The 22,450-nt window shown below is 44.3% G+C and overlaps 1 protein-coding gene and 1 long non-coding RNA gene across 8 annotated transcripts in view; one reads left to right on the forward strand and one right to left on the reverse strand.

Annotated features, from left to right (window-relative positions):
- LOC107974279 (uncharacterized) overlaps positions 1-16,334 on the forward strand; it is a 58,203-nt gene extending 41,869 nt beyond the window's left edge. Inside the window, exons 2-3 of the long non-coding RNA XR_008547511.2 lie at positions 2,073-2,614; positions 16,244-16,334. This is a non-coding gene — a long non-coding RNA (uncharacterized LOC107974279). The remainder of the gene's footprint in view (positions 1-2,072; positions 2,615-16,243) is intronic.
- Positions 1-22,450, reverse strand: part of SHROOM3 (shroom family member 3) — a 357,377-nt gene that overhangs the window by 19,209 nt on the left and 315,718 nt on the right. For all 7 annotated transcript variants that reach the window (XM_063809524.1, XM_054682947.2, XM_016951561.4 and 4 more), the window contains 5 exons: positions 17,216-20,381; positions 11,592-11,665; positions 5,472-6,353; positions 3,734-4,222; positions 974-1,124 (listed from right to left, as the gene is read on the reverse strand). In XM_063809524.1, coding sequence (XP_063665594.1) covers positions 974-1,124; positions 3,734-4,222; positions 5,472-6,353; positions 11,592-11,665; positions 17,216-20,381 — 4,762 coding nt within the window. The remainder of the gene's footprint in view (positions 1-973; positions 1,125-3,733; positions 4,223-5,471; positions 6,354-11,591; positions 11,666-17,215; positions 20,382-22,450) is intronic.

Genomic DNA, 22,450 nt, shown 5'->3' on the forward strand with positions numbered 1-22,450 from the left:
TGACCCAGAGGTGCTGCAAAGATCCCTCCTGTCCAATTACCCTCTGCTCCTAGGGTCTATATCCTGTGGTTTCATTCCAACAGACAAGACAGCTTGGGACACATTGTAGATCAAATGAAATAAAATCACCCTAGAAAGTTTCTCCTGGAATCAGGATCACTGAAAACCACTTACATTCCAGGCTCAGCAAGAAGCAAGCAAGCTTTCCTTTGCAGCACGCGTGCCTGAGCTGCATAGAGAGCTGCAAGCACAGCAGAAGGCAGCCCCTCTGGTGCTATAGAGAAAGTGGAAGGTGAGAACTTTCTCCCCTGCAGACACAGCCCAGTTTAGATCTCCATGGCATGTGGGAAGACAGCAGCAGCATCACGGTCATTTTTTAAGTGTCTTAACATTTGAAATGTCTGTAGGAGTATCAAATGCTAACAACTAGATTCCAGCACTGCACTTTCAAGCTATTCACGGAAGTCCCGCAAAGAGGGCTGGGGAAGATATAAAGGTTAATATTACTTTTTCTCAGAAGTGTCATTTAACAATTGGCCTCCTTCCCTAAAAAAAGTTTCTAGATTTTTAAATTTTCCTTTTGACCATGAAACAAGAAAATTACACACACCATTGGCACTGGCCAACCAGCAGCTGAGAACAGTGTCAGGGTCCTGGTGCTGGATTAGGAGGCTAGGGACTTGGGTTCAGGTCCTGGCTATGAGACTTCTAATAATCCCTCTAAGCTTCACTTCTGTTATTTGTAAAAACGAAAAGGACAGTAGCTTACCTGCCCTGCCTACTCACAGAAAAGCTAAGAGGAAATTAGTTAAAGTGCCATGTAAATCCAAAGTCTAATGATTTTGGTGCAATCTGGTGATGCGACAGGTCCTTTCCCCACCTGCCTCAAGAGGCCCAGTCACCACGCTGATTACATGGACCTTGTCAATTTTTCTGAGGAAAGCAGAACAAGGGCATCCCATTCTTTATTTACCTTCTTTTCATTGACATCTGCCTGTTCCTCTTCCTCATTCACTTCTGCTGGCATCTCTTTGATTTTGTTCAGTAGCTCAGCCTTGGGAGCAGACACACTGTAGTAGGCAGGGCAGTTAACCAACATGCTCACTGCTTCCTTGTCTTCATTCCTGGGCCAAAAAGAGCACAAAGTATAGCCACACAGATCACACCAGAGGCTTTGTTTCACTGCAGACGTCAGTCCATTCAGAAGCGCGTAACAATTCTATTTAATTTCTTTCCCAGAAATTAGGATAAACTAGTAACTGTTAACTAATGAGTGATTACTATGTACAGGGCTGTTGAAGCCAGGCAAACTTGGGATGGAAAACCACCAAAAGCAGCATTAGGGATGACAGCGGGAGTCAAGGCTATGGCCTCGCCAGCTGACTCTGGAGAAGACATTTAACCTCTCTGCTTTTGTGATTCATATAAGAACGACACTGACTCCTTATTTCAGAGAAAGGCAGTGTGGAACCATGACTCAATCAATGTGAAAGTATTTTCAAGGTGCTGCACAAACCTCAGGTTTTAGGTCAATTATTTCCTATACTCCTTTGGTGACATGTAATCTTTCTAGTGCCTACTATGCATTGTTGCTTGAACATACAAAATTTTTCTTCTCAAGTGTGCCTGCTATCCTATATAATCCTGGGAAATCTGCAGTTTGCTGGTCCGCAGTGAACTAATACAAGATATAAAATCTACTCATTGATAATATAATAGGGATGTTTTAAGGCTGAAGAAAAAACTCAGAATTGAGAAACCTGCTATCTAGTGTTCTCTGTTTTACCACATTTGAGTTGCCTTTCAGCCTATAATTCATATCCTACCCACTGAATAAATGACTCTATGGAAGTACGATTCTCTTGGAGAGGAACTTTATTCAATCTTGTGATATTGTTTAACATCTAGCCCATCATTTTACTATGAAATTAGGAACCACACACACAAAAAATCATCTTTACTAGTTTCCTGCTTGATAACTGTCCCAGTAAGCAACAATGACCACATTTAATCCAGTTAACTGAAAGACAGGGAAAAGATTTTCTGATACATTTTTTTGTTCTTGTTTTCAGATATGTCCACCGCATTACAAATGGGATTCTCTGGCATCTGACCAACCCTCACAATGGCTACTGGCCATCTCATGCCCAAGAGGACAATGCTTATTTCCACCAGGAGATGGCGCATGCCTTTTTTTTTTTTTTTTAATCCCCAGGAAGGTCTCAGTGCTGCAAAAGCTCCATGACCATTCTGCTTCTAAACTGACGGAGCAAACATATATTTCCAGTGGTAATGCTAGGAAATACTTTGCTAAGGATGTTACTTTGGTCCTTCAGCCAGTGGTCAGAGAACAGAATGACCATACTGCAACCACCCATGGTGAACTGACTGGCACACCCACAAAAATCTTATCTTTGGGGTCCACATAGTACCCAGTGGATTGCCTTGCACATTGTAGGTGCTCAGTATGTGTTTGCTAAAGACATGGCCCTGGATAAATCACTTCACCTCAATTAGTCTGTTTCCCAAATCTGAAAATAAAAGCGGGGAAATGGACAAGGTGACAGTTAAGGCCTTGAATCAGAAGAGCCTCTGACAACGTGACAAATAGCTTGTAAGTATCACATAGCTCTTTCCTTTCTCTCTCCCCCATAAAATGAAACGTGGTGTTCCTGTTAGTAATTTAGTTAGGATCAGTTGGAAATTTTTAAAATGCAATCCCAAATTTGGATAAAATGTTCTGTTTTTATTTAGTCTGGAAGCCACTAACTGCTGAGTCCCAGACTGTCAATCCACAAAGATTTCACTGAAAATTTAAGAGAAAATGAAAGCTACTCAGTCTTTCTCATAGTAGTCTTTTAAGGAAATAAAACATGCAAGAAAATACTGCAGTAACCCAGAGAAATGAAAAGCATCAAAAGCACAGACTGCACACTGGGACACGTGTTACATGGCTGGCTCAAGGAGCTTCAGAAGCAGAGGCTCACGGACTGGGCCAAACCAGACAGTGCGCTCCTACTCAGACCTTTCCTGATTTTCAGGATTTGCGCCAACACCCACCTTAATGCCTCAGAGGTAAGGGTCAGTGTAGTACATGAATCTATTTCTCTAGGCTCTCCTCCTTACAAAGCCCTTCCCCTCTCAGTCTTGGCAAGACGTTGGCCACGCTCACCACTTCCACTTGCTCCTTTCCCAGCACCGAGCTCTGAGGGCCTCTCTGCCAGAGCAGCTCTGATACAGAACGGGCAAGTACACCTTTGCTGAGCTGGGGGCACTGTGTAATTGCTGGAGACAGGCACAGTCATGGGGCTGTGATCAAATCCAGGTGCCATCACTCACATGTTCAATGACCTTGGTGAGCATGGTCTTAATTCCTCTGTACTTCAGTTTCCTCATTTGTAAATGGAGGTAAAATCGGTAGCCACCTCAGAAAGTTCTTGTGAAAATTAAATAATGTTGATATAAATAAATCAATACAATGTTTGACACACAACATTAACAATGGGTACTAATGGCAATTATTATAATTATTACTATTACTTTCTTTGTTGTTGCATATCTGTCCCACATCCTTACTGCCAGAGCCATTCCTCCAAGACTGAGATAAAATGTCACTCTTGGTTCAGGAGCTGTGGCAGTAGGAGAACATCAGGCAACTAGTCCTAGACTTATCATCATCCCCATGGAAGAAGTGTGATTGTAAGTCTCTCTGAGGACATCACCAGGGACTTACCTCTTGCCTTCACATCCTGAAGAGCTGACAGTTCTCTGTATGGCCTTCCTCTTTACACTGTTTTCCTTCAGCAAGTTCACATCTCGGGGAAACAAACCTTCCATCAGGTCCATTGTTGTCTTGAGCCTGGAGTCTGGATCCAAAATGTCTGCTAGAGATTTGTCTTGGTGGACAATTTCCTTGGCCAAAGCCTCTGTTCTGATGTCTTCTGAACTCTTCTGAGGATCAGAACTGACTTTCTTTTCTAAACCCTGAGTTCCATTGACTGGATCATGGCTGAGACTTTGAGTCTGGATGGGTGCTGGCTGCCCACCAAGAGACCCAGCAAGTTGGGCGTGAACGCTCATGAAGGAGGGTGGTGTGGACTCAGCCTCTGAACCCTTGATAGAAGTTTGGAGTCTGGAAGCCAGTGTCTGACTACCTACCACATGGGCTGCACCAGGCATGTGCCTTTCCCTTGCAATTGTCACTTTAGAAAGTTTGTTGGAGCTGCCAGGGATATTTAAAAAAAAAAAAAAAAAGAGAGAATGATAAGAGAAGGGTGATGATAAGAGGGTGGAGAAAGACTGAGGGAGAAGCTTTCCACATCATCAGGGCTGTAGCTTTCCACATCTTCCACATGTTACTGACAGAGCTAATGTTAAAGAATATGGCTTCTGATTATAAGTGGGTCTCCTGATACTGAACCCCGAAACTAAAAACATTTACCTACCTAGTCACAGGTCATGCTAGACACACAAACATACATAGATATATACATAGGAGTAGGGTGAGATAGTCACATTTCTGAGATCAACCCCTTCTTTAGAAAACAACAGCACTCTAAAGGGGCTCCTGAGCCCAGCAGCTGGTCAGGAGGTTGTCATCTCCTGAGGAAGATGGACTAGGAATTCAGTTCTGGTGAATGTTGCTGTTAGATTCCAGAGATTTCTGAAAGGTCTAGGTTAACGGGGGTAGTGGTAGTAAGTCACTCTTGTGGTGTTTAAAGAAAGCCACTCAAAAGGTGCTGTCAGGCAATGTGTTTTTTTTGGTGTTTTGAGAGATTACTTGTTCTAGGGACTATGTGTTGGGGAATGCTTCTCTCATTCTTCTAGCTTCCAAGAGGTTTTCCCTAAACATTACTGACCTTGAGCCCTACTCTTTATTCCTCCCTATGGACATGGAGTGATTTTGGAAAGAGAAGCTGAGCATTCACATCCCAGTCTCTCTCTTCTCTTTTGAGACTGAGGCTGCCTCAAGGCTGTATATATTAATATCTATGTGTATTTGTGTGTCTAGCATGACCTTTGATGAGGTAGGTAAACCTGTTTAACTTGGGGGTTCAGTATCAAGAGACCCACTTACAATCTGAAGCCATGTTCTTTAATGTTAGCTCTGTCAGTAATACAAGTGATGTTTTTGTCTTCTATATGCCCTCCTCTTTTGTCTTATTTCCTAACTGATTCAGAACTCAGCCAGGGAGGAGGGATTTACTTGGACCGCCTAAGCCTATCCTGTCCCCAGAAGTGAAATGTGCCCCTTGGGTCCCAGCTTTCATTTCTGCCACCCTGACTCCTCAGTACCCAATGACACTGGTCCAACTACCTCCTGAGGCAAACAGATGAACAGTGTCCTGAGCTGAGCTGTATAGAAACATCTCCATGCCAGGGCTCTTCTGTGGCCAGCAGAAGGACCTGGGCCACCTGGGGCATGACACTCTCCTGTTAGTGGGGGAAAGCTGCCCAGTCTGCTCACTCACCTGGGGCACGGCCCCTCGGGATCCTCACTGTCCAGCTGCGCCTCACACACAGTGTGGGGAGGAGGTGGAGGGAAGTCATCCATGCTATACACCGGGGTTTCTTGACTCGGTGGAGGAGGTGGGGGTGGGGAAGGAGGTTCAAATGTGGGGCTGGACGTGGCCTTGGGGTGCAGATCCCTCACAAACACTTCGTCTTCATAATCCTCATGAGGTGGCGGGGAGTCCCGCAGGACAGACTCAGATATTCGGAGGGAGATCCTCCCTGGAGTGCTCGGGGCCCCAAGAGGTGTGTCTGGGTCAGAAGTGCCGCATAAACTTGGAAGACTCTGCTGTTTTTGATAGTGCTTCAGGTTTGCAAAATCAGGGGCTGAGGATTCCTCAGGAAGGCTGTCCTCTCTGGCTGCGTGGGCCCACTTTGCTCGAGAAGGAGGTGGCCACTGAGGCAGCGAGACCCTCTTCCTCGTTCCCTCTTCTACCCCATGCTCTGGGCCATCACCCTCACAGCCTCTTGGACCGGGAGGCTGGGTCAGGGTGTGACCATTGCTTCTGTGGGTCATGGCAGGGGTGTAGGGCGGGAGAGGCTGTCGCCCTGTCTGACCGTCCTGTGAGCAGTAGCCAGAGGGAATGGCTGAAGGCAGAGGGGTGCCAATTGGGGTCAGGGGTGCAGCCCTGGTGTCTGTGAGCTGCCCTTGAGTTCCTGCCAGTGGTGGCCTGGGGCAGGGTGTCCTACTGGCTTGCCTCTGATGGTCCAGGGTTCCAGGACATTCACTAGGAACAGAGGAATCACCAATGGCTTTGCAGCCTGAACCACCCCAACGAGGGGTGAGATGGTGGAAGAGCAGCAGCATCTCTTCTTGGCCTCTTTCTGAACAACTGAGTGACCTGGAATGGCACACAGACAGGAGGGTTACAGCTCTGAAGAAAGGGGCAAACATGCAGCCCAGTGCTCCTTACATAGATGAGAAAAGCATTTAAGAGGAAGGAGGACCTCTTTTCCTTCCCCCAGAAACTGCACACTGTCTTCCCTGGCTGCTCACAGGAAGACCCAAGTTAAACCAGTACTAGGCAGGCATAAATTCCTACAGGAAAATGTCACATGGAATGACTGGGTTCACAAGGCATTTTCTTTTATTAACCCTCTCACCGCCCCCACATCCTGTACACACCATGCAACATAAGGCAGCTTTTGAGGACAGGCTTCAGGCTATAAAAACAAACAGTGCATTTCTTCAGCCCCTTTTAGGACTACTTCAGGAAATAGCTCCCAGCTCTGGGGAAAAATAATGCTGCCTTCTTCTCTCCCAGTGCGATCCCCACGGGGGAGGTCTGTTTTGAAAGCATTTGCATGGGCTGCTGAATTTGAAGGTTTTATTTACAACTTTTGCTTACTCTCCTAGTGTTTTCATTTCATCTGATGAAAAATAAAAAGGAGGGGGAGAGTCTCACCTAAGGAGCTAATAAACAGTTACCTCTGGAGAAAGAGGCTGGCAATAATAAGCAAATATAGTACATGGTGATTTAAACAACTGTACGCTAGACTCCGAGGAAAAACCCAACAATTCGCAAAACTTTTGTTATTGTGTTCTAAAGGAGAAAAATCCACAAAACAAAACAAAGAAAAAAGAGTCTGTGGCACTACCTGCTATGCAAGAGTTAATGTGAGGATAAAAAGCTCTCCAGCAAACCCACCGTGATTTGTACATTCCTTGTCTGCAGTTCCCTGACTGGCTATGTGAGTGAATCTGGAGTGCAGATGGCACATGTCATCTCACAGATCTGACTCCTCTGAGGGAGTGGTGACTCAGTCCCACATCAGAGCAATAACACAGGGCTTGCCACAAGATCATCCACGTGCCAGGCAAACAGAATGCAGCATGTGGTGGAAGAAGATGGCAAAGAACCAAATTAGCTCTTCTCATGCCTTTATTTTTCCTTTATTATACATAGATGCAGATGATGGAATAAAGGGCCCACCTCTCTCTCTGATGCAACCCCTCCCTTCCCATGACCGGTCCCTTTCATTCAGACATGGTTTCTTTACTAGGAACCTCTCCATAGAGAAGTGTAGCCACTCTGCACTTCCTGGTGGCTTCCCGCTGGGGATGCTCTTCACTTCTGTCTCATCCATCCTGGCATCCCCAGTACCTGCCACCAAGTACCCCCTCAGCAAATGTCTGTTGAACAGTGACGTCTCCTTTGCCCACCTGCTCTCCAGACTGTAGCATACAAACTGTTTTTAAACCCAGCATCCTTTAACAGGATGTGGAGTCAGTTGAAATCTGATGTTTTAACGACTAATTCAGATGCCTTTATTTTATTTATTATATCTTGAGGCTTTTCTAAAGGGGGAGACATCACTAAAACATACAATAATATAGCACTTATCCTTTAAAGATCCAGCCCAATAGACTTTTATATGATGTTTTTAGTTTGTGTGACCTTAGTTTACACAAACTATACTAAAGTGGCATTTTCTTTTTGAAGATAATATCAGTGGTAAATGCTTAGCTTGGTTGAGAATGCTTCTCCGTGGTGATTATTTTGTGTTTTTAGGAATGAAGTTTGGGATAAAAAAAGACTTTGTTCAAGTCCCTTTTATAATAGAGTGTGAGAGGGTCACCCAGAGTCTGCTGATATGTATCCAGGAATCCTACTATTCAAGAATGGATTTTGAAAGCAATTAGTCTCACCTTTGTTTTGTTTTGCTTTAAAAAAAAAAAAGAAAAAGCATTTTTAAAAAATTGTGGTTAGAAAAAACAACATAAAATTTCATCTTAACCATTTTTAAGTTCAGTAGTGTTAATATGTTCACACTGTTGTGAAACAGATCTCCAGAACTTTCACAACTTGGAAACCTAAAACTATGTACCCACTAAATAATAACTCCCCATTTCCCCCTCCTACTAACCCCTGGAAATCACTATTTTGTGTTTTGTGTGAATTTGACTACTTTACTTTAAGTACTTCATACAAGTGAAATTATACAGTATGTCTTTTTGTGACTGGCTTATATTTCACTTCACGTAATGTCATGTTGAAGCATGTGGCAGAATTTCCTTTTTAAGGCTGAGTAATATTCCATTGTATGGCTATACCACATTTTGTTTATCCAATCATCTGTCATGAGTAGACATTTGGGTTGTTTCCACCTCTTGGCTATTGTGAATAGTAAATACTGCTGCTATGAACATGGGTGTGAACATGGGTCTTGGAGACCCTGCTTTCAATTTTTTTGGACACATACTCCGAAGTGGCATTGCCAGATCATATGGTAGTTCTATTTTTAATGTTCTGAGATCTCCATGCTGTTTTTCATACGGCTGCACCATTTTACATTCCCACTAACAGTGTGCAAGGTTTCTAATTTCCCCATATCCTCACCAACACTTGTTGTTTTTCGTTTTTTTAATTGCAGCCATTCTAATGTGTGTGAGGTAAACATCTCATTGTGGTTTTGAGTTCTCTGATGATTAGTGGTGTTGAGCATCTTTTCAATGCTTGTTGGCCATGTGTCTGCCATCTTTGGATAAATGTCTGTTTAAGTCTTTTGCCCATTTTTATATAGACAAGTAAATTTTTATGTTTGAAATTAACAAGTGAATGTCTGAATTTAGTTGGATTGGTATCCTCTAGTGTTTTTCTTTAAAATGGAGATAAAAAGAGTGGAGAATGTTTGAAAACAGGAAAGAAGTATATAATAATGACAACTATTGTCTCTTTGTGACCCATGAAGGCATCAAACTCTCATAAAACTTGAACAGTGCAAAATCTCTATTTTTCTATAAATTAGAACATTTTATGTTTTTTAAAAAGCACTAATGTAAAGTCTGAATTTCATGTATTCAGGGAGAATTATGTCAGCATGGAGGAAAACTGACTGATCCTAATAAGCATCCATGGAGAACAGAGGGCACATTCCTCCAAATTCCACCTTCCAAATTATTTTGACATTTCAATATTGTCCAGTTGATGTGACTCTTGTCTTCGTACTATGATTAACAGAGTGACTATGATAAAAGACCATGCAAGCCTTTAGAAAAAAAAGAATGTTATACTTTTTTGTGTCTTCTTGGTTGTGATGGTCAGAAAAATATACTGCAAGCAGAATTTTTAGTACTCAAAATTCATAGCACAGGATCTGTGATCAAGTCCCTCCCATGTTTTCCTGTCGGCTGCACTTTCCATGCCTATGCTTTTCCCCAGGACAGCTGAGAATTACATGTGCTGAAATTATCAATATCCTTTTCAGCAAGCACTAGGCATGCAGCTGCACCTATGCTAATGTCAATTGCTGAAGAACAGGACAAGCATTTCAGTTATTCAGTGGTATGCGATGCTTGTCATATTTATTCTTTTGGCATTTTTACAGCTCAGAAAGTTTTTTTTTTTTTTTTTTTAACACAGAACTAATTTTGTTGAGGAAGATTTCCCCCTCCCCACAAAATTGCTACCTGTGTTTCTCAGATTGTTGATATTGCCACTGAGCCAACCAGCAGCCCCCCTCACCTGTCACCTTCAATTATTGTTTTCCTTTCCAACTTTTATTTTAGGTTCAAGGAGTACATGTACAGGTTTGTTACACGGGTAAATTGCACGACGCTGGGGTTTGATGTAAAGATGATTTTGTCGCCCAGGTAAGCATAGTACCTGATAGGTAGTTTTTTCAATCCTCACCTTCCTCCCACCCTCCACCCTCAAATAGGCACCAGTGTCTATTGTTCCCTTCTTTGTGTCCATGTGTACTTAATGTTTAGCTTCCACTTGTAAGTGAGAATGTGCAGTATTTGTTTTTTTGTTTCTGTGTTCATTTGCTTAGGATAATGGCCTTCAGTTCCATCCATGTTGCTGCAAAGGACATGATCTTGATCTTTTTTTTTACCTTTGCCCATTTTTAAATAGGGTTATTTGATTGTTTGTTGTTTAGTCCCATCTTTGATTTCAGACCAATTTTCTTTAGCAGTACTCTAGTTTATTGTTAGTTTTCCCTTGTCTCTAGCTTTTAATTAATGCACCCAAACTCACCAAAGTCCTCAACCTCACCTTGAATACTTTCTTCCTTGTCAACACAGCTATAGGAGCAAGAGCATATAAATGTAGAAGGCTGATCTTGGCTAGAAAGCAGGTAATTAATACCTACTTCCTGACCATGTTGGCTGCTTCTACTTGACAGAATTAGGTTGTGTTATTAAGAAGGTGAATGTAGAAACAATGATTGAATGAAATGTAAGAAAAATTAAGGAAATGGCTTAAAAACATAGAAAGGAGTAGGTAGGGTGTAGGTGTATTATCATTAGTAATAATAGATTATAGTAGATAACTCTGTAATGCTGCATTAAAACTACATACAGAGTACATGGTTCAGAGAATACCCTTTCTGAAAATTTCTACTTATTAAGTCCCATGTGAACAGTTCAAAATTTTAAATTCTAAAAAAGTGCTCATTTTACTTTTCTACCCAGGATATATGATTTTGATGGCATTTTAAAAAAACCACTTTCCTCTGTTTTCCATCCCCACATGTATAAAGTTATGATTTTGAGCTTTATTTTTCACCTCCGATGCTTACAGTTTGCCTTCCTCTGTGAAGCTGTTCATGAAATGCCTGCTCTTCCCTAGCACTGTGGTCACCAGCTGTGATGCTCTGCACACAGAGCTGGATGAGATCAGCCATACAGGAGGCCCCATTTGTGAAAGCCATGGGGCACGCTCAAGAAAAGCACCTCCATTAATTATTCTGTTGTCAAACTGGTTAGCCAAATCAACCTTGTCCTCAATAGCACATGTTCAAAACCTATTTTTAACAAGTGTCATTCTTAAAGAAAATCATTTCTAAATGGAAAATAAAAAGTTCTCCATGCTAAATGATGAGTTAATGGGTGCAGCACACCAACATGGCACATGTATACATATGTAACAAACCTGCACGTTGTGCACATGTACCCTAAAACTTAAAGTATAATAATAAAACTAAAAAAAAAAAAGTTATCCGTGGCCTAGACAAATCAAAAAAGCATGTGACACTATATGACATCACATTTCAATTTCTTGTAGAAAGGAACAAGAGTAGTTTAACACCAGCAGCATTCATATGCAGAGAGCATCATAAATACATGTACATACCTAGATCCAGGACCAGCCAAATAACATGGATCCTTCACAAGACCAAAGCCACTGTCTTGCCCCAAAAGCACATCCTTGAAACACAAGAAAGGCACAGCATTACTGCCAATAAACGGGTGTTTAAATTTACCAAGAGGGTGGAGGTAAAAAGGAGAAGGAACACCTATTTACTGGCAACCTACTATTGTCAGGCCACGTGGTGGCACTCTTACATAATCCCATGGCATCGATGCAGGAGATAAGCCGAAGACTTAAAAAAAAAAAAAAAAAAAAAAAGCAGAGTCAGAATTTGAACTTCAGTCTGTCTCACCAGGTGCCTCCTCTAACAAGGATGTTTCCTAACTAAGAGAAGTCTCCTAACGATTATCTCTGGAGTTCAAAACAACTGCTAAACTTGAAATAGGATAACGAAGACAATGAATTCAATGTGCCAAACTTTTCAAATGGCAATAGGGAAATATGAGAGATGACAGGAAAGGATAGTCTATTACATTTTGCAAAAATCTCAAATGTTCTTAGTTACAATTAGTGAAGATATGAATTTGGATTGTAATCGGGTGCAATAAATTCTAGGAAAAAGTTCACTCACATGTGAGATCAATAACTCTGGGGCCTTTTCAGGGGTAGTTGTTTTTGTTTTAATGAGGGTATATACTGGAGTCCTGAAAGGGTTGTCAGTTTTTGATAGTATACAGTTTGGTCCCTGTGATCAGGTCCATAATGAAGATGATGATGTTGCCATTAATGATAATATATTCAACTCCCAATTTATGACAGGAGACAGGCAAAAACCAGAAAAATCCATATATAATCTCTAACTTAATTTCAGTAATTTATTTTGCCATTTAACCCTGCCCAATGGGTTAACTGCTCTTCACCCCGTTCCTCATTGTTTTTGTTTAGTGGTTGAGAAACTAATAAGCAATAGAAAGGGTCAAAGGTGGGAGCAGGCAGAAGAAACAAACCCCTGAACATTATTAATAATTGCAGCTACCGGTACTGGGTATTTACTGTGTGCCAGACACTCTGCTAAGTACCTTGCACCAACAAATTATATGCCTGGAATATTAGGCACTTGACTTTTTTTTTTGTAACTTAATCTTTATAACAATTGGAAGCAGGGTATGTAATTGCAGCTCAGCGAGGTGACATATCTTGCCCACAGTTAAGTAAGTGGAGAAACTATGATTCAAGCCATGATCTCTTCAAAGCCCAAGGTCTTGCCATGGAATCTTTATAGGTTGAATGGCAGCTGGGCTGGATGTAATCAGACTTGAATGGCTTGAGAAAAATGAATTCCATGTGTTCTGATTCACTCAAATATCATTGTAGGGAATGAGAATTCCTGCTCTCCATGAAATTTATGGTCCTTTAAAAGTCTTTTCCCACCATTTTTCCCTATGTTGACAAGAATGTGCTACTTTGCCAATAATTAATTGGAAAAGCCTAGGTCCCATGTGAGCGCCTAACCCAGTAAAGTATAAATATGTATTCATATCCTATTACATCCTTTGCATTTCGTTTTGACAATGAATATAACTTCTGTATTCACATGATTTGGCCCCTAGAATATCGAGCTTAAACTATTTATGTGGATGTGGATAAAATAAAGGAATTAGACCCAGTAATAAACTATTGAGAGAATTCTCTGAATCTTCTATCAATCAAAATACCACTTGACAAAGGAAAATATCTTCCCAATCTGATACAAGCCCAAGGAAGATAAATTCCTGTTGCATTTCTTGCTTTGAGCATATATTCACTGTCAAGACTTAATTTTCTATAAATTGGTAAGAAGTACAAAGTACTTATTATGGCAATTACAGGAAAAAAAAACAGTGGCTATGGGAAAAATACTAGGCATAGAATTATACCAACTTGTTAAGTGTCTGATTTATTTTTGTTAATTATCTCAAAATTGACTTAAAAATACACCAGTTCTTAGCATACTTAATAATGTAAATCGGTTGGGCGCGGTGGCTCACGCCTGTGATCCCAGCACTTTGGGAGGCAGAGACAGGCAGATCATGAGGTCAGGAGATCCTCCTGGCTAACGTGGTGAAACCCTGTCTCTACCAAAAGTACAAAAAAAATTACCCGGGCCTGGTGGCGGGCGCCTGTAGTCCGAGCTACTCGGGAGGCTGAGGCAGGAGAATGGCGTGAACCCGGGAGGCAAAGCTTGCAGTGAGCTGACATTGCGCCAGTGCACTCCAGCCTGGGTGACTGAGCGAGACTCCGTCTCAAAATAATAATAATAATAATAATAATGTAAATCTAAAGTCTACTGAATCTCAGTCCTCTTGTTTTGGGTTCCAAGTTATCTCAATATCTCTGTCACTGATGAAATGTGAAGACAATATTCACCTACTTTAGAATATTTCAAGTAACTACTAAAAATAACTAGAAATCCTTATGAAAAATCTGATGTGAAAAATAGTCATATGTCACTTAACAACAGGGATATGTTCTGAGAACTGCATCATTAGGCAATTTTGTCCTTGTGCAAACATTATAGAGTGTGCTTACAGAAACTAGATGACATAGACTACTACATCCCTAGGCTATATGGTATAGGCCTATTGCTCCTAGGCTACAAACCTGTTACAGCATATTACTGTACTGAATACTGTAGGCAGTTGCAATACAATGGTATGTATTTTTGTATCTAAACATGGAGAAGATACAGTAAAAGTATGGTATTATAATCTTATGGGACCACTGTCACATATGTGGTCCATCCTTGACCATTATATGATGCATGACTGAAATAGTAATCAATAAATGTTAAAATGAAATAAATTCATTGGATGATATTTTCAGATATAGAACATTTAACTCTTGCCTCTGTTTCCCCATTCCCAGCCTCTTTTTATTCAGGAGATGGCATGGTATAGTGACTTAAAGACTCTGCAGTCAGACAGTATGGGGTGAAGACCTCACTCTACTACCTTGGGCAAATTTTGTACCCTCTTGGTGACTTGGTTCATTCTTCTGTAACTTAGAGATAATAATAGTATTTACCTCATTGCACAGATGTGAGGAATTATTTTATTTTATTTTATTTTTTGAGACAGAGTCTTGCTCTGTTGCCCAGGCTGGAGGGAAGTGGCACTATCTCAGCTCACTGCAACCTCTGCCTCGTGAGTTCAAGCGATTCTCGTGCCTCAGTCTCCCAAGTAGCTGGGACTACAGATGCACACCACCATGCCTAGCTAATTTTTGTATTTTTAGTAGAGATGGGTTTTTGCCATGTTGGCCAGGCTGATCTCGAACTCTTGGCCTCAAGCAATCTAGCCACCTTGGCCTCCCAAGGTGCTGGGATTACAGGTGTGCACCACTGCACCCAGCCAAGACTAATTTTATACTTATAAAACACAGTACAATGACTGGCACACAGCAAAAATGTGATTATTGTTAGCTATTTGTATCTTCACATTTTGTGGAAAGTCAATTCTATTTTGTATAAGCTTAAATGCGTGCTTGTGGAAAGGTGCTAAAAAAGACTTATGAGTTGCATTCCACAGAATCAAGCCTATATCCAATACTGTGGTTCCATGCATTGAGCAATTTCCTCAGCAATTCAGTAATGTTTGTCACACCATCTCATAGTGATTATGTTACACATCAGACATGAAGTTCCCTGAAAATACTGTGAGAACCAGAGAAGTCTCTAACTTAGCATCCAGGGGAAATATCCCCACCAGTAATCTTATTTCTCCAAGGGTTTCTCTTTATAGTCTCTACTATATTTTAAATCTATGCAATGAACAGATATACATTTCTGTCTCTAAGGCAGAAATGTTGGCTATCTTTCTGTAGCTTTGCAGGTCCTACCCACTTTTAACAGGTTAACTTTTCCAAGGTCTCACAGAAAGAAAGTGGAAACAGGCAAGAGTCTGATGTGCACTTAAGCTCCATCACTAATATCTATTTGTTCTGCAATGAAGAGGAATTAAAGGAGAAGAAAATAGAAGGTTGCATGTTTCAGAGAGGATTTCAAGCTGGCTGAGGAGAGGCCAGACCTGCCAAATATATGAGAAGGTCTCAGGCTACAAGTAGTTCAAAATGGTAGCCTCCTGCAGTCATTATTTCAGGCCAGAGATGGATCAATTGTCACATACAGAGGAACTGATTTCCATGATGACTTTGTTTTTGGAGGCAGAAAGGCCTCCCTAATGAGAATTTTGAAAAAGAGCTAAATCCTTGTCAAAAACTTGTAAAATCCTGCCCTGTCAGCATCTGACTGGTAGGAGCAAGTAGCATTTGTTGCTGTATGCGTGTGATAGAGTGCAGCAAACTTCTCAGCCAGAACTGCTGAATCTTTCTTTGTCTGAACTGGTTTCTTCCCATCAATGCATCCCCTCTCCCCTAATCTCTTGTCATCATGCCCATCTTTTACATCCTGGCCCAAAATCCCATTTCCCTTCAGGAGAAGCACTTTCAGATCACCTCAGAATTAATCACTTTCCTTTCCATAGCATATTATTGATCACCATTCCCAAAGCATTCACTAGTCATATTAGATTTATACATATAAGGTCATATTCCTTGCTTAATTGTGAACTCCAGAAAGGCATGAGCCTTATTTTTTTTCTTTTGTGTATCCTTTGATGCTGTAACACAGCATTTTTCATACAACACATGCTCTACAGATGCTTGCTGAATGGCTGACTTCTCTGAAAGGGAAAACAGCAGAATCCGAGAGGGGAGAGTGGAGCGGAGTTCTTCCTCCCCTGTTAACAGGTATGTGATTCCTATTATTGTCTTTGGTGGGAAGGGAAGCATGAGGCAGGCCACTGGTCTGCAGTGGTAGTGAAGCCTGAGGATAGGCTAAGAATTAGGGAAATTAACAGGCTCCTAGGAGTCAGAATGCTCAGCTTCTATTCCTAGCACTGCTTAAAATTTTCAGGGGAAAGTACTTTATAATCCTTGCAGCATTTGGTGCCTTTATTAGAAAATCCTTTTATGTGAGATTTTGAGTTTCTTATTTTCTCTCCTCACCAGGATAATGCACAGAAAGAGCTGAGGTGGGAGTCCGAGAGACAGGGGTCTGACATGTATAATATACTCTGCTGCACAGGATTATCATGAGGGTTAAATGAAATAATAAATGTAGATTACACTTAGCTCAGGACCTGCCACACACTTAGCTGAGGGCCAGGAATTCAATAACCGATGACTATCAATGTCAATCATTCTAGCTATTTTGTAGATGCAAAGTCCAATAGAAACAGAAAGGGTGCAAAGCTAAAACTTTTAAAATACTCAGACCCAGACTCTAATCCATTTTAAAAAAAAAAGCAAAAAACAAAAAAGATAATCCCTAATTTTTCCTAACCTTGCATTTTTCCATTGAGAGGTGGTGACTTCCTAAAATGGAGGTAGACAGATAGATAGAGAATCTGTATAACAATATACGTAATCTAGATACCTATATCTTTGTAAGGAAACCAGGTAAGGGACACTTGAGAAACTCAACTCATGAAAACAAATGCTACTTTTCTGTAATCACAAGGAAAACTGAACTGGGAGAGCGGGTGAGAGTGTGGGGGGTTGGGGAGCCCCACTAAAGCTTCTAGGGAGGAAGGGACAGTTCGAGGCCAGGACTTGCTGGTTGCACGTACCTGGCGCTTGTCTGCGGTGGCGGGAGATGACCTGGACCTCACGTGGACAGGGCCCGCAAGGACGTCCGAGCGTTCCAGCAGGTCCTCGGCCGACATGGACTTCCCGGCCCTGGCCCCCCAGGAGGATGGCTCCCTGGGGGTCTCATCCCCTCTCTGGGTGCCCCTTGTTCCACCGTTTGCTCCGCTAAGCAGGTCCCCGCGTCGCCGTTCCCCGAGGCGGCGGCCACCGGCGAAGGAGCTGCTGCGATCTCGGGGAGCCTGCTGGGTTTCTGCAACTGTGGCCGGCAGGAGCGTGGCCTCCCTGCGGGGCTGCAGGCTGGGCTCCCGCAGTGAGCTCAAGCTGGAGGCCGAGGCGAGGCCGGAGCTTTCGAGCGCCGCGGGACCGGGCTGGAGGTAGGCACTCTGGGCGCGCTCACGCAGTGGCCCGGGCTCCTGGAGGCTGCAGCCGGCGGCAGAGGTAGGCCGCTTGCCGGTCTTGCGCTGGATGTAGTCCGCCAGGGCGCTCTGCTGGAACTGCTTCAGCTCGGGCCCCGACAGGCTGAGCGTGGAGCAGGCCTTGCCGTCGCGCTCGAAGAGACGGCGCCGGTCGGCCACGCTGCTCTCCGGGAAACGCATCCCATTTCTCTGCGGGCCCAGGGGTGCCGGTTCGGCCTCCTCCACGATCCCCACCTCGTTCATCTTCTCGGGCTCCGAGTAGGAGCGCTTCTTCTGCTCGGGAGTCAGGCGCCGGCGAGCACCTCTCCGGGCGGCAGGGGGCACGGGCCTGGCCAGGTCGCCCTCAGCAGGGGTCACGCTGTGCCGCTCCCGGGGCGTGTGCGGGGAGGCGGAGGCCGATGCCTCGGGGCTCCGCAGCCCCACGTGGGCCGAGGAAGGCCGCGGCCGCCAGGACCTCGACGCCACGGGCGCCCCCAGCTCCAGGTCTCGACGTCGAAAGGAGGTGGCCCCCAAGACACGGGACTGTGCGTCCTTGATGCTGTTCCGGTAGGCGCGGCTGAAGGGGGCATCCAGCAGGGGCGACTCGGGCGAGCCGGGCCTGTCCTGCCACTCGGGCTCCGTCTCTGGCTCGCTGGAGAGCTGGAAGGTGCTCTGGCTACGGAGGAGCCGAGCGTCCGGCCTCTGGGGGCCACGGCCGCTGTCCGACGCTCCTCCGCTCAGCTGCTGACCGCAGGGCTGCCGGGAAGCCTCTTCCAACTTCAGCTCCCCGTTTTTGAAGTGCTGCTCCCCGTTGCCTAGGGGTTCAGCTGACTCAGAGAAACGGATGTGTGCTTTTGTCTCCTCGAAGTCATTCCCAGAAGTACTGGAAGTTGAGACGGTCCTGTGGGGCCTATAGTTATGGCCAAAACCAGAGCCGCCCACACTTGGTCTCTGGCTCCCTTGCTCTCGCTGCTCGAATTTGGAGACCTTCTCCAGCACCGAGCAGTGGGGCTTCCCGTACTGAAAGCCCTGAAGAGCCGAGGCGCTGCCTGGGCCGGGCCCCCTCCGGCCCAGACTGGATGTGTGCGGGTGCGAGGGGGCAGGCGGCTCTTCGGGACTTGGGTCTGTGCTGTTGAAAGAAGCCGAGGCACCGGTCCTCCCCTCGGGCCGCGGGTAGGAAACCTGCCGGTCCAGATGGCTCCCGAGGTCAGGAGCAGCTTTCCTCCCAGGGTCTTCTGCCTTGGTGTTGACTGCACAGGTGGGCCTGCCCCCGGGGTAACCCTCCTGGGCTCCCCGGCCTAGCTCCAGGCTGCTGTGTCTTCTCAGACTCTCAGGAATGTTCTGGAGAGATGAGAAGGCTGACTTGGTCTTGCCAAAGTTGCCTGACAGGCTCTGGCCTAGGCCTTCTCTCTCCAGCCTCCTCCAGAGGTTGGCATTGTGGTCTTCCTGGAAATCGCCCTCCCGGGGCTCTGAGAGCCTGGAAGATCTCTTGTCTTCACCCGCTTGCCAGGCCTGAGCCTGAGGGCATTTGAGGCTGTGGAGATGAGAAGATGGTTTGTTACTGTGGGTGCTCTTTCTCTCGTTGGAATGTGGGCTGTTGCCTTGGGGAGGTGTGAGATGTCTTTTCAGGGAGGCATCCTCCTCATTTTCAGGCACTGAACAGAAATGGACTTTGGAGGGGACATACTTGGCTGTAGCTTCTGGTTTCTTCTCCACCGGGGACAGCAAGTCATGTTCTAAGGGCTGGCAGAAGGCAAACCCAGGCCTGCTAGATCCATTCTGGTTCCCATTCTCATCAATGGTAGCCATCTTGTTGCATGCTCCCTGAGGGGCTATGTATCCACTCTCCTTGGCCAGTGCAGGGTAGAGCATACCGTTGCTACTCACAGAAGGCTGAGGCACCTGGGCAAAGTGTGGCTCCAGGGAAGGTACCGGGTAGATGCTGGTCGGCAGCAGAGGTTGGCCAGGTTGGGCCTTCTGGGTATAGTTATGCTTGGGCTTCACTGGGGGGCTGTTCTCTGGACTCTTCTCCAGCACAGTATGCAGCTGCTCCTCTATGAATGGAGACTTCAGGGAGCCTAAAGAGTTTGCCTGAGGCCGGCAGAGCCGTTTCTGATCAAGGCTAGACCAGGAGCTGGGCCGCTCACGGTGCCGAAATGCTGCGTAACTGTCACTCCGAGCTGGAGGCAGGGGTGCACCCACCTTAGGAGGAAGGTGGTCCGTGGCAGTCTCCAAGGAACTGGGGCACTGCTGGCTCCAGGATGGGGGTGGCACTCCCTTGCCCCGAGGAATATTAGACCATTTATCATAGCCCTGACCATTTGCTGAGGCTCGGGCCTCCCTACCTTGAAGCAGCAGGGCTGAAGAGTTCACCTCATACTCTGCTGAGACTCCCCTCCGGGTGTCATAGACTGTCTTGACATAGCGAATATCTGCCTGCCTCATCCCTTCGAGGAGGCCACCTCGAGCAGAAGTATTGTCCATGGAGCCTGAACGCTCCCGGGCAGAGATGCCAGGGTGTGGATACTCTAGGATGCTAGAACTGGTGGAGAAAGAGCTGTAAGCCGAGTCTCTCTTGTTATGGAAGTGGCTGAGCTGGTCAATGCTGCCGGTGGACTTGGCAGGGGAAAGATGACAGGGTGGGTATGCCCCACTGGGCTCCAGGCTCTCCATGCTCCCCTGGGAGCTGCACTGGTCAGGGCTCCGCCTTAGATAAGCATGGTCATAGTTGGAGAGGTCACTAGTAGAGGAGCTGGAAGAAAGACAAAGCAGTCAGTACCACTGAGCTGTTATCATTTAGTAGGCTTACAGGCAGAGGACCCAGCTTATAAATGTTCTCTTGTGCAAGAGGTTTGGTGTTTGGAAGGGTGGGTAAAAAGGGCCATATTTGGGCCTTGCTCAGCCTCCTTCTGTGTCATCGCTAGGAGTAACTGCCCAACACTCTAACCTATCTGCCTCTAATTAATCACCCAGGCTAGCAAGGAGAGGAATGAGGAGCTCAGAGGAAGCCACGTGGCCTTTGGGCACAGGCAGCACTTTGATGTGATTTGCTGCATGCTGGAAATGACATTTTGCATGTGCCAAGAAATGAGAGAGGTAGAAGAGTGATTGAGACTGAAACTGTGTGTCTACTGGGGCTGTTTGTGGGAAGAGGGGAAAAAGTTAATAAGAGAATAGGCACGGGTGAAGGAGACTTTGTGTGCACATGTATATGTTTTTAGTTAATATCTTTCCTTTTTATGGAATTGAAGGATACACCCTGGCAATCTTCCTGGAATCTTAACTGCACTAGAAACAATTTGTTTGTGGTGGGAAAGCTAAACACAAAATTGAATGAGAGAAATTAGAGTCAGAAAAAGCTCATGAGAGGCAGAGCAAAGGGGAAAGAAGGAAGGAGAGGGAAGCTTTATGAGAAGGCTTAATCACAGGGGCTCTTCGGTGCTGGGATTCCAACACCTGTGGATGACTTCCAAAAGCCAAAGCAAAGCCTCCTCATACATTTAGGAGGGCAAGATTTTCTCATTTACAAGCTCCTCCAGATGGTTTTCAGAGCCCGTCTGGAGAAGAGGAAAAAGACTATCAATCATGGCACTGTAAACTCCAGAAAGCTGTCTCAAAATAAAATTACTTAGAAACTCAAAATATATGTGTTTTTAAAAAATCACTTAAAACTCAACAATAAGAAAACAACCTGATTTAAAAACTGGCCAAAGACATCCTAAGAAGATATACAGATGGCGAAAAAGCAAATGAAAAGGCTGTCATCATAAGTCACTAGGAAATTACAAATTAAAACAACAAGATACTAGGGAACATGTTCTCAGGACCTCCTGAGGGCTCTGTCATAGGCAAAAACAAAAAACAACCAAACAAAACCAAGATACCACTACACACCTATTAGAACGGCCAAAATCCAGAACACTGACAATACCAAATGCTGGTGAGGATGTGGAGCAAGAGAAACTCTCATTCATTGCAGGTGGTAATGCAAAATGGCACAGCCACTTTTAAAAGAAGTTTGGCAGTTTCTTACAAAATTAAACATACTCTTACCATAAGATCCAGTGATCACATTCCCTGGCATTTATCCACTGGAACTGAAAACTCACGTCCACACAAAAACCCACACATGGATGTTTACAGCAGTTTTATTCATAATTGCCAAAACATGGAAGCAACAAGGCTGTTCTGCAGTAGGCGAATAAACTGTGGTATATCTACACAATGGAATGTTATTCATTACTTAAAAAAAAAAAAAAGAGCTGTCAAGCCATGAAAAAAATATGAAAGAAACTAAAATGCAGTTCACTAGATGAAAAAAGCCAGTCTGAATAGGCTACAAACCATATGATTCCAACTACATGACTGACATTCTGGAAAAGGCAGAACAATGGACACAATAAAAAGATCAGTGGTTGCCAGGTCTTAGGGGCGATGCAAGGAGGAATGGGTGAGCACAGAGGATTTTTAGGACAGTGAAACTATTCTGTATGATACTATAATGGTGGATACATGTCATTATACATTTGTCCAAACCTACAAAATGCACAACACCTACAGTGAACCCTAATATAAACTATGGACTTTGGGTGATTATGATGTGTCAATGTAGGTTTATCAGTTGTAACAAATGTACTACTCTGGTGGGGGTTGCTGAAAATGGAGGAGGCTGTGCATGTATGGGGACAGGGACTATATGGGAAATCTCTGGACTTTCTGTTCAATTTCACTATGAAACTAAAACTGCTCTAAAAAATGTCTGTCTCTGTCTCTCTATATATACACACACGGGGAGGGCATATATGAAGGAATAAGTGGTTT

This window comes from Pan troglodytes, chromosome 3 (genome assembly GCF_028858775.2).
Source record: "Pan troglodytes isolate AG18354 chromosome 3, NHGRI_mPanTro3-v2.0_pri, whole genome shotgun sequence".
Lineage (NCBI taxonomy): Eukaryota > Metazoa > Chordata > Mammalia > Primates > Hominidae > Pan > Pan troglodytes.